This window comes from Centropristis striata, chromosome 13 (assembly GCF_030273125.1).
Source record: "Centropristis striata isolate RG_2023a ecotype Rhode Island chromosome 13, C.striata_1.0, whole genome shotgun sequence".
NCBI classification, from domain to species: Eukaryota; Metazoa; Chordata; class Actinopteri; order Perciformes; family Serranidae; genus Centropristis; species Centropristis striata.
The window spans coordinates 38,026,600-38,047,059 of record NC_081529.1 but is presented as its reverse complement, the minus strand read 5'-3'; the positions used below and the strand labels follow the sequence as shown (position 1 = coordinate 38,047,059).

At 36.8% G+C, this 20,460-nt stretch overlaps 1 protein-coding gene across 1 annotated transcript; it reads right to left on the bottom strand.

Moving 5' to 3' along the window:
- Window positions 1-12,843: 12,843 nt before the first annotated feature.
- LOC131983446 (stonustoxin subunit beta-like) lies at window positions 12,844-15,523 on the bottom strand. The gene is made up of 3 exons (XM_059348155.1): window positions 15,176-15,523; window positions 14,864-15,029; window positions 12,844-13,669 (listed from the first exon to the last, which is right to left on the bottom strand). The coding sequence occupies exons 1-3, from the start codon at window positions 15,367-15,369 to the stop codon at window positions 13,139-13,141; spliced, it is 891 nt and encodes a 296-aa protein (XP_059204138.1). The 5' UTR covers window positions 15,370-15,523; the 3' UTR covers window positions 12,844-13,138.
- Window positions 15,524-20,460: the final 4,937 nt, after the last annotated feature.

Sequence of the window (20,460 nt, the reverse complement as noted above, 5' to 3'; positions counted from 1 at the left end):
CATGAGAAGAACTGCAGAAATACATGAAAATCAATTTAAAATCATTGTAATTTAACTTCCTACCTGACACTTTCCACCTTCATGAGTGGAGGAAACTGTGGGAGAGGAGGAGCTGCTCGTTTCTTCCTCATCAGTCCTGGTGTCTGTGAACGTCTGAGCTGAGGACGCCATCACACCCTCACAACTTCACAGTCCAAGTCTAAAGATAAAACATCAGAGTGACGTGAAAACGCCCATCAGGAGTGTTTTTATTTCCTTGTTCCACTCCTTTATTAGGTGTTTAGCTAATTCTTGTTCTCATTGTATAAAGCATTTCAATCAACCCTTTGTTTAGCTTTTCTGCTTCAAGTTATTGGCAGATTTGTTTGTAATAAAAACGTTAATTTGTTTCAGCCCTACTTCAGAGAGCCTCCACCCTTTCCTGTGTAACACTTTATCACAGAAACCCAGTCAGAGAAATCCCTGATGAGAGGGTGTAGCTCTGTCACCTGTCCACTGGATGGTGCTAACCAACCAGCTCAGTTCAGACAGATGAATCACTTGCTAGGCTGACTAATGACACACAACTGCCCTCATTTATCAAACCAACATATGACAGAAAGTGAGCGTAAATTGGCCGTACGATCATTTCTATGCAAGGCTCAGCATTTATCAATGTGGACGTGAGGATCAGATGTCAGTCTGCTCTCAGCTCGTTACGCAGGTTAGAGTCAGCATGAAGTCCACACGTCTGAGTCTGAGAACTGATCTGAGACTGTTGTATCGATGCCTGGAGCTGATAAAACTCTGTGTTGATTTGTTTTTAATGGTGACAAACCAAAGCTTGTTTAGACTTCATCATTTATCATTAAACCATCATTTATCATTAAAACATCATTAATCACTAAAACATAATTTATCATTAAAACATCATTAATCACTAAAACATCATTAATCATTAAAACATCATTTAAAATAAATACACACTGCGACTGTGAAATTCTTTAACCAATATATTAGCCGAGGTTATTAAATGTTGTTGAGAGAATTATTACTAAATGTAAAGAAGTGAATAATCTCTCTCCATCATAATAATAACTACATTTTGATATTATATTAGGCTATTAGGCTTTATATATCATGATGTATATGTGAAATATTTGGATGCTACTCTGCTACTCTGCTGACAGCACCACTGATTTCCTTCCTTTTCTCTTTTTCTGCTGCCAAACTAAACCAGTTTGTTGTTGCAGCTGTTGGACGTCAGCGTTTCACTTTCTGACTCTGAGAAATTCCTCTTCTTTTGGATTAAAACTTACTTTAAAACATTGTTTACCTCCTTCAACCAAAAAGCTGTGAAAACTTTAAGTCTGTGCTCCGAATGTAAAATATTCAGTGAACTTGTTTGAGTTTATAACTATAAGTACTTTTATTTCATAAACCTCCGTCGCTGCGTATTTCTGTAAAATGTCTATTTCCTCCTGTTGTCATTAGTAACGGTGCACTTTGATAATAAAGCTGACTTAAAAAAAAGAAAAGGAAGAAACTCTTTTTGGCCGTATTGCGTCTTTCGGTGTTGTAAACTCTGGAGGCGAGCCATCTGAATCAGGTATATATTATATATATATTATATATATTAGGGCGTGGTATTTAAATGAGGTTTGTTTCGAGCCGCCACATTTATCAACAGCCGATCATTCTCACACTGTGATTGGAGAGATACGATCGTTTGATAAATCACACATGAACCCTGTCGTCAGACCAAATATACGATCAGATCTGAGCTGGTTTCTACGCTCATTTGATAAATGAGGGCCAGTGTGAGTTGGTGTGACCACAGGTACAAAGGTATTTTGTTCATTTGTGCATCTTGGACTGATTTGAATGCAAATGCAACATCATTTTTCATTTGTTTGCCTCTTAAAAATGGCACAAAATGCTCCATCCATCCAGGTTCTTTAAGCCTCTGGGACAGTTGAGACCTGGACTGTGCTAAAGTCTGTTCAGTTAAACCAGGTCTCAGTGTTAGAAGATGTCTACATTTAACCACTTAACACTTCATTTATACACATAACATCAGAGTATTAACAGTTAAGAAATATAAACAAACCTGAGCCAAGTGGATCCAAGCTGTCAGACCAGTTCTGACAAGTTGGACTAGGACTTTATTCTACATTGTCAAAACGTGCCCTGTCCAATCAATGTGTTGTTTACTATTACTTTAAAAAAATAAAAATATTTTTTTATTTTCAGGTTGTTCCCCCACCTTGAAAAGGAAACTGCAGATAATACAGGACAAAACTGTATCAGTTGTATTACTGTATCCACAAATGTATTGTTTTCAATAATTAAAATAAGTGTTATGATGTAAAGCCCCAAACTTTTGTAACATCCTGAAGAACAAAAAGTATTTTAGGGGTTTATGTGTGTAGAGAGAAAACAAGATCTGTGTCTTTAAATCTTTAAGTCATGACAAAAGGTGAGACACAAAAACTGCAGAGAGAAACAGATAAAAGATAAACACACCTGAGCTGAGTGGATCCAAGCTGTCAGACCGGTTCAGACATTTTTCACTGATGACGTGAACTCGATTCTACCTGAGAAACATGAACAACATTACTTTTACATTTTAAAAGCATTGTTCTTTAACTCAGAAATTCTGCAGAATAATTATACTTTTTAAACAGTCAATCAGCATCAAGAAACATTCCTCCTGTGCAGTTAAACAGTGACGCAGCACGAAGTGATCAAAGTGATCCTGATGATGAAACATTTACAGATTCCTCTGGTAGGATTCTCACCTGCTGAACTCACTTCAGGTCCACTTACAGACACTTTCCACCTTCATGAGTCGAGGAAACTGTGGGAGAGAAGGAGCTGCTCGTTTCTTCCTCATCAGTCCTGGTGTCTGTGAGGGTCTGAGCTGAGGACGCCGTCACACCCTCACCACTTCACAGTCCAAGTCTAAAAATAAAACAACAGAGTGACGTGAAAACCAGTCTAACCAGTGGGAGATGTCAGCCCATCAGGAGTGTTTTTATTTCCTTGTTCCACACACTTACCTGTCTGAGGTGTTTAGCTAATTATTGATGTAGTTACTGTTGTTATGTTTGTTGTATCTGATGGATTAAATATTATGCTTTCTTAGTTCAAATCAGTTGTTCACTGGTGTTGAGACAGTGTCTGGTTTTATCCTGTTTTAAACTTCATCCCAGAAACACAAACAGACAAATCACTGATTAGATGGTGTAGTTCTGTTACCTGTCCACTAGAAGGTGCTTACTAACCATCTGATGAGCTAAAGATCAGCTTAGTTCAGAGAAATGTAATAAAGCAGCACTTTGGATCACACAAGTCTTGCATTCTTCTTCAATAATGTCTACCCCGACAATTTTAAGGCACTCAGCAATCAGGAAACTACAGGACATCTCTGCTTTGGGATGTAAATGATTCACTATTTTCTATCAAACTTGATAACTCGGTTCAAACTTAGTGTTCAAAGAAACTGTTTTCAAACACAAAGTCCAGCAAACATGAGACACTGGTTCCCAGCAGATCAACTCTGAATGTTGGAGCTGATCCTGGAGCAGTTCCACTATAAACATGAAGAAGTTAATAAGATGATTTTATTTTCACGCTGCTCCCACACCTTTGCAGTAGTAATAATAAAAAAATGCTGTGATGTAAAACCTCTAACTTTTGTGACATCCTGAAGAATTTTTTTTCTTAATGGGCTCATGGGTGCAGAGAGAAAATCAAGATCTGAATCTTTGAATCTTTAAGTTATGACAAAAGGTGAGACACAAAAGCTGAACAGAGAAACAGATAAAAGATAAACTCACCTGAGCTGAGTGGATCCAAGCTGTCAGACCGGTTCAGACATTGTTCACTGATGACGTGAACTCAGACTACAATCAAACTGTCGATTCTACCTGAAAAAAATGAACAACATTACTTTTACATTTTAAAACCATTGTTCTTAAACTCAGAGAGAAATTCTGCAGAAAAAGTCATATATATACTTTTTAAAAGAGCCAGTCAGCATCAAGAAACATTCCTCCTGTGCAGTGAAACAGTTAAAGTGTCTGTGAGCGTCTGAGCTGAGGACGCCGTCACACCCTCACCACTTCACAGGCCAAGTCTAAAGATAAAACAGAGTGACATGAAAACCAGTCTAACCAGTGTCAGAAACCCAGTCAGAGTCTGAGAAATCAGATGGTGTAGTTCTACTATCTGTCCACTAGATGGTGCTACTAACCATCTGATGAAATGAAGCTCAGCTTGTGTGTTTGAGTGTGAAAATAATAGTTGTAAGAATGTTTTTTGTCTAGTGTTTATGGGAACATTGTGTCAGATATTGGTATTCGTCATATTATATACGACTTATATAAATTATGAAATAAATGTAAATATAAATGTTTAAAAAAGTCAAAACAGTTCAGTAGTTTTATTCTTTTATTAAATAAAATAATGAACAAATAATTAAAAAAATCCATAAAATGAAGTAATGCAACAAAACATAATAAATAAAATATACAAATATCTAAATTATAATGACATTTATATTAAAAGATTATGAAAAAAGTCCCCTGAAATAAAATATTTTTGTATTCATATCTACCGATCTAATTAATAAATCAATAAATGTATCTAAAATAAATTCTGAAAGTAAGGAGCAATACGCACATGAAAATATAAACTTTTACGTTTTATTTATTAAGAGATAAACAAACAAATAAATAAACATGACTATGAAGTTAATCCTAAAATAAAAAAGAGGCAAAACGCTTATTAATTATTACATGTAGATATAAATATATAAATTAGTCAATACAGTTCAGTTTAACATTTTAGATTAAATGAATAGAAGATTTTTTTATTTTAAAAAGGAAAATTTTTACTTTTAACAAACTAAGTTGATTTATTTTACTTCCTGAAGCAACATTAATTTTACTATGTTTTTATTTCCTTTAAAAAAACAAGAAAATATCAAAAATATTTGTTCTCCAGCAGTGTTGGGAGTTTGTTTACTAAAGGACAGAATAAAAACAAACAAATGTTGAGCTTCTAATAAAAAGTAACTCGTATTTAGGACATTTAACCATTTTGTTTTTTTTCTGTTCATCGATAAGCTCTTTTTAAAAACAGCTGAGTGAAGCATCTTCTCACATTAAGATGATCTTTGAAACCTGCAGGAAGCTGATACTGCTGATACTTTAAGTTCATGTACTTTTACTACTGATACTTTAAGTTCATGTACTTTTACTACGAATGCTTTAACTTCATATACTTTTACTGCTGATACTTTAACTTCATGTACTTTTACTACTGATACTTTAAGTTCATGTACTTTTACTACTGATGATTTAAGTTCATGTACTTTTACTACAGATACTTTAACTTCATGTACTTTTACTACTGATACTTTAACTTCATGTACTTTTACTGCTGATGATTTAAAGATAACTAGAATACTTTTACTGCTGATACGTTAACTTCATGTACTTTTACTATGAATGCTTTAACTTCATGTACTTTTACTGCTGATACTTTAACTTCATGTACTTTTACTGCTGATACTTTAAGTTCATGTACTTTTACTACGAATGATTTAACTTCATGTACTTTTACTACTGATACTTTAAAGACAACTTGTGTACTTTTACTGCTCATACTTCATAATACTTGTGTACTTTTACTGCTGATACTTTAATTGCATGTACTTTTACAACTGATACTTTAACTTCATGTACTTTTACTACTGATACTTTAAGTTCATGTACTTTTACTACTGATACTTTAACTTCATGTACTTTTACAACTGATACTTTAACTTCATGTACTGTTACTACTGATACTTTAACTTCATGTACTTTTACTACTGATACTTTAACTTCATGTACTTTTACTACTGATACTTTAACTTCATGTACTTTTACTGCTGATGATTGAAAGATAACTAAAATACTTTTACTGCTGATACGTTAACTTCATGTACTTTTACTACGAATGCTTTAACTTCATGTACTTTTACTGCTGATACTTTAACTTCATGTACTTTTACTGCTGATACTTTAACTTCATGTACTTTTACTGCTGATGATTTAAAGATGACTAGAATACTTTTATTGCTGATACGTTAACTTCATGTACTTTTACTGCTGATAATTTAAAGATAACTAGTATACTTTTCCTGCTGATACTTTAACTTCATGTACTTTTACTGCTGATACTTTAATTGCATGTACTTTTACGACTGATACTTTAGCTTCATGTACTTTTACTTCTGATACTTTAACTTCATGTAATTTTACTGCTGATACTTTAACTTCATGTACTTTGACTACTGATACTTTAAAGACTTTTACTGCTGATACTTCATAATACTTGTGTACTTTTACTGCTGGTACTTTAATTGCATGTACGTTTACAACTGATACTTTAACTTCATGTATTTTTACTACTGATACTTTAAGTTCATGTACTTTTACTACTGATACTTTAACTTCATGTACTTTTACTACGAATGCTTTAACTTCATGTACTTTTACTGCTGATACTTTAACTTCATGTACTTTTACTGCAGATACTTTAACTTCATGTACTTTTACTGCTGATGATTTAAAGATGACTAGAATACTTTTACTGCTGATATGTTAACTTCATGTACTTTTACTGCTGATAATTTAAAGATAACTAGCATACTTTTCCTGCTGATACTTTAGCTTCATGTACTTTTACTGCTGATACTTTAATTGCATGTACTTTTACAACTGATACTTTAAAGACAACTTGTGTACTTTTACTGCTGATACTTCATAATGCTTGTGTACTTTTACTGCTGATACTTTAATTGCATGTACTTTTACAACTGATACTTAAACTTCATGTACTTTTACTACGCATACTTTAACTTCATGTACTTTCACTACTGATACTTTAACTTCATGTACTTTTACTGCTGATACTTTAACTGCATGTACTTTTATGACTGATACTTTAACTTCATGTACTTTTACTTCTGATACTTTAACTTCATGTAATTTTGCTGCTGATACTTTAACTTCATGTACTTTTACAACTGATACTTTAACTTCATGTACTTTTACTGCTGATGATTTAAAGATGACTAGAATACTTTTACTGCTGATACGTTAACTTCATGTACTTTTACTGCTGATAATTTAAAGATAACTAGTATACTTTTCCTGCTGATACTTTAGCTTCATGTACTTTTACTGCTGATACTTTAATTGCATGTACTTTTACAACTGATACTTAAAGACAACTTGTGTACTTTTACTGCTGATACTTCATAATGCTTGTGTACTTTTACTGCTGATACTTTAATTGCATGTACTTTTACAACTGATACTTAAACTTCATGTACTTTTACTACGCATACTTTAACTTCATGTACTTTTACTACTGATACTTTAACTTCATGTACTTTTACTGCTGATACTTTAACTGCATGTACTTTTATGACTGATACTTTAACTTCATGTACTTTTACTTCTGATACTTTAACTTCATGTAATTTTGCTGCTGATACTTTAACTTCATGTACTTTTACTGCTGATACTTTAACTTAATGTACTTTTACTACTGATACTTTAACTTCATGTACTTTTACTGCTGATACTTTAACTGCATGTACTTTTATGACTGATACTTTATCTTCATGTACTTTTACTACGCATACTTTAACTTCATGTACTTTTACTACTGATACTTTAACTTCATGTACTTTTACTGCTGATACTTTAACTGCATGTACTTTTATGACTGATACTTTAACTTCATGTACTTTTACTTCTGATACTTTAACTTCATGTAATTTTGCTGCTGATACTTTAACTTCATGTACTTTTACTGCTGATACTTTAACTTAATGTACTTTTTCTACTGATACTTTAATTTCATGTACTTTTACAACTGATACTTTAACTTCATGTACTGTTACTGCTGATACTTTAACTTCATGTACTTTTACTGCTGATAATTTAAAGATAACTAGTATACTTTTACTGCTGATACGTTAACTTCATGTTCTTTTACTACGAATGCTTTAACTTCATGTACTTTTACTGCTGATACTTTAACTTCATGTACTTTTTCTACTGATACTTTGACTTCATGTACTTTTATTACTGATACTTTAAAGACAACTTGTGTACTTTTACTGCTGATACTTCATAATACTTGTGTACTTTTACTTCTGATACTTTAAAGACAACTTGTGTACTTTTACTGCTGATACTTGATAATACCTGTGTACTCTTACTGCTGATACTTTAAAGACAACTTCTGTACTTTTACTACTGATACTTAAAAAACAACTTTTGTACTTTTACTGCTGATACTTTAACTACTACAAGCTGATAATTCTTGTGTACTTTTACTGCTGATACTTTACATGGAGCTGATAATACTTGTGTACTTTTACTGCTGATACTTGACATGGAGCTGATAATACGTGTGTACTTTTACTGCTGATACTTTACATGGAGCTGGTAATACTTGTGTACTTTTCCCAGTCAGACCAGTGTCAGAAACCCAGTCAGAGAGAGATAAATCAGATGGTGTAGTTCTACTATCTGTCCACTAGATGGTGCTGACTAACATCTGATGAAATGAAGCTCAGAAGTGTGTTTGTGAAAACACAATTTGTCAGGACATTGTGTTCGAGATTAGTATTTTTGAGAACAAGATGTTTTGATGGGGATATAGTGTCTGTAGAGTGATTGCGAGGACATTCAGTTTGAGGACCATGTGTGTATGTGACAATGTTTCTGAGGATAATCAACTTCAGCAGGAAACACAATATAGACAATGAACAGAAAAAAAATGACTAAGTAATAATTAAATTGTGGTGTAGTGATATGTAATGCTCAGTGGAGCCCCTGGTGGACAGGAGTGGAACTACAACAACGTTTTAACAATAGATATTGTATGTCCCCCTGATGCTCCAATGTCCTGTGCTGTTTGCTTGTTTCAAAAGGCTGTAGAGGGATCAATTTAAAGCCTACATAGAAGATAGACATATGTATATACATACATACATACATACATACATACATATATATATATATATATATATATATATATACACATATATATATATATATACACACACACACACACACACACACACACATATATGTACCTATATATACCTATACATATTTATATATATATATATATATATATATATATATAGGTCTCAGGTCTCAGGTCTCTCTTCTCTGGTCTCTGGTCTCAGGTCTCTGGTCTCTGGTATCAGGTCACTCTTTTCTGGTCTCAGGTCTCAGGTCTCTGGTCTCAGGTCTCAGGTTTCTGGTATCAGGTCTCAGGTCACTCTTTTCAGGTCTCTGGTCTCAGGTCTCTCTTCTCTGGTCTCTGGTCTCAGGTCTCTGGTATCAGGTCTCAGGTCACTCTTCTCAGGTCTCAGGTCTCTGGTCTCTGGTATCAGGTCTCAGGTCACTCTTCTCAGGTCTCAGGTCTCTGGTCTCTGGTATCAGGTCTCAGGTCACTCTTCTCAGGTCTCAGGTCTCTGGTCTCTGGTATCAGGTCTCAGGTCACTCTTCTCAGGTCTGTGGTCTCTGGTCTCAGGTCTCTCTTCTCTGGTCTCTGGTATCAGATCTCAGGTCACTCTTCTCAGGTCTCAGGTCTCTCTTCTCTGGTCTCAGGTCTGTGGTCTCAGGTCTCAGGTCACTCTTCTCAGGTCACTCTTCTCAGGTCTCAGGTCTCTGGTCTCTGGTCTCTGGTATCGTGTCTCAGGTCACTCTTCTCAGGTCTCAGGTCTCTCTTCTCTGATCTGTGGTCTCATGTCTCATGTCTCAGGTCTCAGGTCTGTGGTCTCTGGTTTCCGGTCTCCGGTCTCCGGTCTCAGGCCTCAGGTCTCTGGTCTCTGGTCTCTGGTCTCTGGTCTCAGGTCTCTGGTCTCTGGATTCTGGTCTCTGGTCACAGTTCTCAGGTCTCTGGTCTCTGGTCTCTGGTTTCCGGTCTCCGGTCTCTGGTCTTTGGTCTCAGGTCTCTGGTCTCTGGTCTCTGGTATCAGGTATCAGGTCACTCTTCTTAGGTCTCAGGTCTCAGGTCTCTGGTCTCTGGTTTCCGGTCTCCGGTCTCCGGTCTTTGGTCTCTGGTCTCTGGTCTCTGGTCTCAGGTCTCTGGTCTCTGGTCTCTGGTCTCAGGTCTCAGGTCACTCTTCTCTGGTCTCAGGTCTCTGGTCACTGGTCTCAGGTCCCTGGTCTCTGGTCTCTGGTCCTACCTGCAGCAGTCTGATGCAGAGTTCGGGGCCGGCGTTCTCCAGATTGGCGTCCAGCTCGGCGTCCGGCTCGTCCGCGGCGCTTCCTGTCACGTGCTCCTTCACTGCTCCCCACTTGGTTTTGGCCGCCATGACGGCGAGCGGCTGCAGAGCCTGAAGCGTTCAGATGTTCTGTTGGTCTGACAGATCAAATATCAACGTTCCTCCATCGCTCCGTCCAAACCTGAACCTCTATAAATAAACATCAGGTTCTAAAACAAGCAGAACGCCACAACCTGCTCATTCTAGTCCCTCCAACAGAAAACTGACAGAGACGCTTTAGCTTCTGTTCAAATAAACTTTGTGATATGTGACTCAGTGCTGATGATAAACATCCAGTGCATTACAATAAATAATAAACTAACATAAAACAGAGTGATTCATGGGAAAGAAATACAATAAATAATCAATGTATGCCCCTTATAAAGAAATATTATTGCACTTGTCAGTTGATTTTAGTTTATATTTTCTTTATTTGGACTCGTGTGATGATCTAAAATGTGACTCGTGAATCTGAGGAAACAGTCGATTCTTCAAAATGAGTCTGAAACTTTTCTCTTTTCAGTTAATATTTGTTGACATGATTTCATTTTAACTGCAACATATAAAATCTATATAATCTATATTATAATGTATATATCTATAAAATCTATAAAATGTGTCTCTGAGGAGCAGAATTTAATATTTTTAACAGAATCTGGTTCATTTTAAATGACACATGGAGAATAAAGACATTCTGACTCTAATATCAACATTTAACACAAGTAACGGTCACTTTTTAGAACTGATGATGCGTTCAGGCACCGTCGGAAAGTTCATACTCTGATGATAACGTCTGTTTTCACCGTTTCAGTCTGAGATAAATGAGGATAAAAGACAATCTCTTTTAGAAAACAAACGTTCAGAGGGTGAAGAAAAGAGATAAAAAAACTGGTTAAAGCTTTTTAAATGTTTCGTTGTAATAAATAAAGTAAATTATATGAATAATGAAATATTTGATTAATAAATATCTGGTGACCTTTAATCGCTGAAATGATTTTTTGAAGAAGAAACTTTATCTTCGTCACAAAGTTCATGTTTACTGACTTTGCTTACATTACTGATCAGGACTGATTTGTTTCATCGCACAAGATTTTTCACTAGTTTTTGACCTGAACTGAAAGATTCTTTCTGTTTATTCCAACAGAAAGAGATCAGCTGTGTTTACTTTTAATTTTCACTCATATTTATTTTTTTAAACAAATATTTATTTTCACCAACATTTAGCACTAATTTATTTTTTTTCTAATTTATTCAAAAAACCTTTAACTTTCAGATTTAAAAAAAAATTTGTATGTTTAAAAACAGTTCAAATGCATCAAATGAATCACAAATAAATAAGGCAAGGCAAAGCAAGGCAAGTTTATGTGTATAGCACAATTCAACACAAGGTAATTCAAAGTGCTTTACATAAACATTAAAAACAGCAAGACACAATTGAAAAGAGTAAAAATAGTTAATTAAAACAGGGAAATAGAAATAAAAATACAAATGAGATAAAATAAGATACAGCAGGATAAGAAAAGAGATAAAATAATAAAAAGTAGAAGTCAAACATTGCGTAGTTAAAAGTAAGGGCAGTAGAATAGAGCAGATAAGTGTTAAAGTTAAGAGTACGCTGCAGTAAACAATAGTGTTTTAGTCATGATTTAAAGGAGCTGACCTCACATCTGCAGCTAGTTTGTTCCAGGTGAAGAGCAGAATATGAAATGAAACCTATAATAGTTTGTTTTAAAAAAAAAATAAGTTCCAACATAAATTTCACGTTGTCACACTTCATTAATTCATGATTTCCTACATTTGTTTTTAATATTTTTTGGTGCATTCAATGGCTTATTGTCATTAATGTATCGTAATAAATAATAATAATAAATAATAAATAATAAATCTATTAATATGTCATTAAATGTACAAACAAATATATTAGAAATTAATTAAGAAATGTATTCATAAATCAAATGTGAAAAAAATAGAATTCTGTTTTTGATTTATTTTAATAGATATTTGCCTTTATATTAATTTCCCTAAATTATCTTTATATTTGTCTTTCATTTACTTGGATTCATTTTTAATGCCTTTAATTTAATAATAAATACATCTAAGATTGAATCAAATAAAAAATTAAATGTTTGTTCCATCAACAATTGATTAATGCCAACAAATAAAAAAATATTATTTTTTTATTATTATTTTTATTATTATTATTGGTTTTGGCTGCTGCTGTCTCCATCCAGCTGATTACTGACATTTAATCAATTATTTTCTGTCTTTAAAGTTTTCTAAATTGTGATGTTTAAATATGCAAATGAGGTGTGAACTTAAATATATGCAAATTATTTATTTCCAGGACATAAATCTGAACATTAGCGAATATTTTACTGTTATTTATTTATTTATTTTGACTAATTCGATTCAAACTTTTTGACTTTTATTATTTCATAAATCAGAAAATCCTGAAGATAAATATGAGACTACATCTGGTTTTCAAAATAAGAAAATGACTCTGGATTGTGAAGGTAATGTCTTTATTCCTCTATAAAACAGAATCAGATTTACATTTGTTAGAAGCTGCTGTTCTCGTGAGTCTTTAAACCTTTATTGAGATCAATCACGACAGACATTAGCAGCTACAAGACGCTGCTCCAAAAAAAACTTGATTCAAGAGAAAATCAGAGTTCAGCCCTGAGATCATTTCACTGTTTATAAGAAGAAAACATCTGTGACATTAAAGAAACAATCAGAGAATCAAATGTTAAACAAAGTGAAGCTTCATCCAACATTCAGACCACAGGACACGAAGTCGTCTCCGTCCTACAGACCACACAGAGACACTGAGGAGTCAGAGAACAACCCAAACCCAGGATAAAGAGGTTCAGTGAATGTGGTGTTGAAGGTGTGAAGGTGGATCAGTGAGTCAGAGGAGACTCTGTAGAAGAACAGAGAGCCAGCAGGACAGTCCACATACACTCCTATTCTACCAGAGGAGGAGGAGGAGGAGGAGGAGGAGGAGGAGAGGTCTGTTTCTCTGTTATTGTGCCAGACAGAGTAACGACCATCAGAGCACCACAGACTCCAGGACTGATCATTGAATCCAAACCGACAGTCTTCACTGCCTCCTTTCCTGCTGATTCCTCTGTAACTCACTGCTACATGAACATCTCCGCTCCACTCGACCTCCCAGTAACAGCGACCAGTCAGACCATCTCTACACAGCAGCTGAGGCCTGGAGTCAAATCTCTCTGGATGATCAGGATATGACTGATCCTCTCCACCACGTGTCACCTTCCTGTTGTTCTCAGACAGTTTGAGTTTTCTGTGTACTGTGTTTGTGTCCAGTGTGAGTTGACAGAAATCTGATGGAGAGAAAAAGACAACACAGCAGCAGTTTATCATCAGACACATCTGAAGGGTTTATTCTTTCTTTGTGTCCTCATGTTGTTCATTTCTATAACGTTTAATGATGACACATGTTGATAAATATCACAACTATTAACTTTGTATTTAAAGCTGTTTTGTCTTCAATAGTCAAATGTAATCCACACTTACACTTCCTCAGACCAGGTGTTAACCTGTGCTCTCCACCATGGTCCACCCTGGAGGAAGAAACACAGTCACAATGATTTTCTATCCAACATGAGTCCTAACTGCTGTTCAACATGAAGCAGAGCTCCTCAGTGTGTCAGTGTGACAGAGAAACAGGCTGAAACTCTTCAAAAAGATAATGTGATGTATAAATATTAAGAGCTCAGTCACCACTGAACTGTCCTCCCTCATAATAAGACACAATGTGAAAGCTTGTCCCTTAAAATCAACAGTCTGTCCTGCATTCACACATGAACAGCTGAACAGTTTACAGACTGTTCTCAGATCAGTTTCACCATCACATTCAGTTTGTATTGTGTCATTCATGTTTGAATCTGAGCGTCTGATGAGAGGAAGTGTTGGAAGATGCACAGAGTGGGAACATGTTGACATTTTGGTTGATTTTATTTCCAGATGAAAATTACAGCAACACTTATAAAGTTAGCAGATAATAACTTAATGTTTTCTGTTTGGCTTCTGCTTCTGACAGAATAATTCAACACACATGTTTCATTCAAGGACCGTAGGAAAACTGAAAATCTGAATAATACTTCTGTTTTTACAGTTTCTGGATATGATTTGGGGTATTTTGGCTTGTCAAGGCTGCCAGGGGTTTGTGGATCAGAGGGTTCATGAGCTAATGAGACTGCTTCTCTGTTATGATGCATATGAGAAATAAAGTTGAACTACAGTGGTAGCTGTACCTGGAACCTAAACAGTGAAGGAATACCCTTGGACCAAACAATATCTATACAATAGAACAGCTTTTTTTATATTTAATTCCAATCATAATGATGTTTTTATGTTTACTGCTAAATCTTTTTCTTTTTCTTTTTTCTTTTTCAAGGTTTTCTAAATTTAGTATTGACATGAAGAAGTTTAAGTTAAAACTGCTGTATGACATTTCATCTTCTGTCAATTGTTTTGTTTGTCCTTACTGTACTGTGTCCATACGTGTCTGTCTGTCTGTCCATACCTAAGAGTGTCCAGTCTGCAGCGTGGATCCTCTCGTAGAGCAGACAGCTGCTTCTCTCCTGAGTCTCCTGGATGATTGTAGCTCAGGTCCAGAGCTGAGGCCAGAGAAGTGATGCCAGACGTTGTTATCAGACAGTTTGACAGCCTGGAATTAAGAAAATGTTTAATGTCAAATAAAATCTGCAATCTGCGGAAAAATGAGACAGATTTTGAGCATTTTCACCCACATTAGCCTCAAATTTCACGGGCTGAAATGAATCCATCAACTCTTCAACAAAGAGATAGACAGACCTTAGAGTATCCAGTCTGCAGTTTGGACTTTTCAGTCCTCCACACAGCTTCTTCACTCCTGAATCGTGCAGGTTGTTGTTACTCAGGTCCAGGTCTCTCAGACTAGAGGACTGGGAGCTGAGGACTGAGGACAGAGCTTCAGAGCTTCTCTCTGACAGGTTACAGCCAGTTACCCTGTAAAGACATGTACACATTCATCAGCATCGGTTTACATACGTCATGTGTTTGAAAGACATGTTTTCAATAATGCAATGACTCCTAGTGTAGTCTGCTATATATATTTATTTTTAGCTAAGAGACATTTGTTTGTGCAGATTTGTGTTTGTCAGTCAGCTTTAACAGAGATGTACATGATTAAAATGACTGGGCTTAAACTTTAATTATTACCTGTGTTTTTTTTCTTTCAGTGTGCTAATGACAAATAAAACAAACAAAGAGACCCCCCAAAAAGATGTGAGGCCTTTCCATCAAGCTGAAAATAAACAAACAAATAAACAAAAAACCCTCAAGAGAAATGGCTCTTTAAAACCAGTGTGGCACTTTAGAAATGGTTTCATACTGACTTGAGGGTTTTCAGTTAACATAGTGGACTCTGCAGTCCAACAGACAGTAATTTCACTCCTGAATCCTTCAGGTCGTTGTTACTCAGGTCCAGGTCTCTCAGACTAGAGGACTGGGAGCTGAGGACTGAGGACAGAGCTTCACAGCTTCTCTCGGAGAGCTTACAGCCAGTTAACCTGGAGAGAAAAAGAGTTGAATTACAGAAAGCATGTTTCATGTTGTTCATTTATCCACTCACAGAGCTTTGTTGGAGGCTTTGACCACTGGCAGCAGCCTCAGAAGAGCCTCCTCTGAAGCAGAGTATTTCTTCAGGTCAAACACGTCCCGATCTGTTTCTGATGACAGTAAGATGAAGACCAGAGCTGACCACTGAGCAGGAGACAGTCTATCTGTGGAGAGACTTCCTGATCTCAGGGACTGTTGGATCTCTTCGACTAGAGAATGATCATTCAGTTCATTCAGATAGTGGAGCAGGTTGATGCTTCTCTCTGCAGACAGATTCTTCCTGATCTTCTTCTTGATGTACTGGACTGTTTTCTGATTGGTCTCTGAGCTGCTTCCTGTCTGTGTCAGCAGACCTCGTAGGAGGTTCTGATTGGTCACCAGAGAAAGACCCAGGAGGAAGCGGAGGAACAAGTCCAGGTGTCCATTTGGACTCTGTAAGGCCTTGTCCACAGCACTCTGGTAGAGATGTTTTAGTTTAGGTTTGTCACTAAATACTCTGGACCACCATCTTGCTTCTGCCATCAGATTGACTCCAGACTCGATGAAGGTGAGATGGACATGAAGAGCAGCCAGAAACTCCTGAACACTCAGATGGACGAAGCAAAACACCCTGTCCTCGTACAGTTCACTCTCCTCTCTAAAGACCTGTGTGAACACTCCTGAGTACACTGAGGCTGCTGTGATATCGATGCCACACTCTGTCAGGTCTGACTCATAGAAGATCAGGTTTCCTTTCTGCAGCTGATCAAAAGCCAGTTTTCCCAGAGATTCAATCATCTTCCTGCTCTCTGGACTCCAGTGTGGATCTCTCTCAGGTTTACCATGATACTTGACGTTTGTCCGTTTGGACTGAACCACCAGGAAGTGGATGTACATCTCAGTCAGGGTCTTGGGCAGCTCTCCTCTCTTTCTGGTTTTCATCAGCTCGTCCAGAACTCCAGCAGAGATCCAGCAGAAGACTGGGATGTGGCACATGATGTGGAGGCTTCGTGATGTCTTGATGTGGGAGATGATCCTGCTGGCCTGCTCCTCATCTCTGAATCTCTTTCTGAAGTACTCCTCCTTCTGAGGGTCAGTGAACCCTCTGACCTCTGTCACCTTGTCAACACAGTCAACAGGGATCTGATTGGCTGCTGCAGGTCGTGTGGTTATCCAGAGGCGAGCAGAGGGAAGCAGTTTCCCCCTGATGAGGTTTGTCAGCAGCACATCCACTGAGGTGGACTCTGTGACATCAGTCAGGACCTCAGTGTTGTTGAAGTCCAGAGGAAGTCGACACTCACCCAGACCGTCAAAGATCAACACAACGTGGAACTCTTCAAACCTGCAGATTCCTGCTTCTTTGGTTTCAGAAAAGAAGTGATGAACAAGTTCCACCAAGCTGAACTTTTTCTCTTTCAGCACATTCAGCTCTCTGAAGGTGAATGGAAATGTGAAGTGGATGTCCTGGTTGGTTTTGTCTTCAGCCCAGTCCAGAGTGAACTTCTGTGTTAAGACTGTTTTCCCAATGCCAGCCTCTCCCTTTGTCAGCACTGTTCTGATTGGTTTATCTCTTCCAGGTGAGGCTTTAAAGATGTCTTCTTGTCTGATTGTTGTTTCTGGTCTGTCTGGTTTCCTGGATGCTGTTTCAATCTGTCTGACTTCATGCTCCATGTTGACCTCTGCAGTTTCTTCCTATAAGATGTAGATCTCTGTGTAGATCTGATTCAGAAGGGTCTGCTTTCCTTTTTTAGTGATCCCCTCAAACACAGACTGGAACTTCTTTTGTAATTTGGATTTGAGTTTTCTCTGGCACTCAGCAAGAATCTCTGAATGAAGAGAACAATGAAACCGAGGGGTTGTTACAGTGAATGAGAGTCATGAACTTGTTTTCTAACAAGTGTTCACATTTCTTTATGTGTAAAATCTGTTCAGCTCGATTGATAACTACAGTAGGTCCTGAAAAGGTGAAACCAGAGACCAGTCCAGATCGAGTCTAGTCGAGGGAAGTAATAATGTTCAAACAAACTCACAGACTTCAGTGTGTGCACATTTTAATCAGTTAGAATCAACCAAAAAAAGGGATTGTCTGCCTTTGGTTCATTTTTCAATCAAAAGTGCAACACAACAAACATGTCTATATTTGTAGACCAGAGAGACATTAACTACACACCTCATGTTTGTTAAAGTCTCTGTAATCTACAACTTCAATCTTTGTTACATCCATTTTTAGAATAATAATGATTCTGACTTACCTTGAGGTTCGAAGGAGGTGTTTGATAATTTCTTCTCTAGTTCATTCTGATTTATCTTCACTAAAACTATTCTGGTCACTTGCATCGTGTTTATACTGTAGGTCTGAAACATCTGATCTGTGGTTTTCATGCGGTTTGCATCCTCCAGTCGACTCTTTGGGATTGCTGGGAGACCTTCTAGCGCCCCCCTGCAGGAACCACTTGAATTTTTCAAAGTCCTCAGCTCCCAAATCTTCTAAAGTTTTGAAGAGGACCTCCTGAGGTGTCATTTTTTCCATTTTTTCTCCCTGCAAAAATCCAAAAGATGCCCAAAAGAAATAGTAACTTTAGAAACAAAGAATGAGTTATGGTAAAGATAGCTTTATTAATTTTAAGCAAAATATCGTACGTTTTCTACTGTTGTTAGATCAGAGCTGCAACATTGACTGGACTAATTAATCAACAGAAAATGATGGCCAGCTAATAATTGCGATAATTAATTGTTTAAATAGTTAAGATATTTTTTCGAATACACAAATATGACAGAATGATGTTTTAAACCTCTCAGTTATGGATATTTCCTGAATTTCTGACTATGTTTGTGTTCTGGACTGATAGACAAAAACGTTTAAAGATATCAGCTGGAATCTGACAAACCAAACTGACTTTTACTGACAGTTTATTCATCATAACTTTAATATTCTGGAAATGCATGTTATTAATTCATTTTTACATAATTTATCAGGAACAACAATAACATGCTGCAGACATGTTGCATTTAATATTTCTGTCTGTCCCTTGTGAGGCTTTTCTGTTGAAAGATACTGGCAGATGAATTGGTAATGAAACCTGTCATTAGTTGCTGTCCTTCCTGTGTAACACTTCATCACAGAAACCCAGTCACAGACATCACTGCAGAGGGTGTAGTTCCATGATCTGTCCACTGGGTGATGCTAACTGACCATTGTTGGGACCACAGATGGTTTCTGATTGAGTTTAATATTCAGAAATCTTCTTGCATTTTTAATATGGGAGCCACTGGGGCTACAGAAATAATTCATCCATAGAAACGTAGGAAAATTAGTCCTCTCCCTCACAATCCTCTGGTAAAGCTGTCAGAGTTATAGTTTGGGCGTCGGACGCACAGATGATCCACCAACACGACTAACAGCCTCATTGGCTCCCATATTAAAAATGGGGGATGATGGAAGATTTCTGAAAAAAGGATTCCAGTCTGTCCACCTCTGCTGTCACTGTGGCGGAATGTTCACGTGGCAGTTAATTCTGTTGATTGCTTCACCTGGCCACCTGGTTGCTTAGCTAACACCCCCCCCCCCCCCCCCCTCCTCCAACACAGACATTCCAACTGAAAACTGTCAGTTAACTCTAATTCAACAGACATGGCATTTTTTCATAAAACACGAGACCTTATAACTTGACCATACATTCTCCAATCTGCCTCAAACTTGTCATGCATGATGATGGTTCATCATTTACCAGTTCTACATCACAATGTTTCATAAATTCCCGCCCTTTTGATTAGCCACGCCCCCTTTCATAACTAATGAACCGTTTGTCCTAGAGACTTGTATGAGGTGTCAGATTACTCGGCATAGAGTCCCTGTTTAACTGGTGATTGATAACGCCGCCCCTTTTGATTAGCCACGCCCCCTTTTACTAACTAGTGAACTGTTTGTCCTAGAGACTTGTATGAGGTGTCTGTGAACTCAGGACAGAGTCCTTGTTTAACTGTTGATTAAAGCCACGAGAATAACGGTCCAGAGGCAAGCACACAATCAAAATTTCTTTAGAAAATTTCTAGTTTTTTATAAATTTTTCACTTTCACAAGTAAAGGATGGAAACAAACAAACAAAAGCACACTAACTACTATTCAACGGCACTATTCTTCTGATTATTCTTCTGTTTCTTCCGTGTTTTTTTCGGTCAACTACTCCTCCCAGAGTTTTGGTTGCACAGACACGAAAAAGGCTCGGCCATGACAAGTGTGCTATGACTTTTCTAAGGGTTTCGACAAACGGTTTTCTAATCATTCGGCAAAAAACACGTCAAAAAATCCCCCCAATGTAACCCTATGGAGAGTCTGGAGTGGTGATGTCATCACGCAGAGTGTAGCGGGAGAGAAAAAATTGTCAAAAAATAAGTTTGAAAACTGCGCTCCAGGCCGTAAATTCCACTCTAAATAAATAATTTATAAATAGAAACGTAGGAAAATTTGTCCTCTCACTCACAATCCTCTGGTAAAGCTGTCAGAGTTGTAGTTTGGGTGT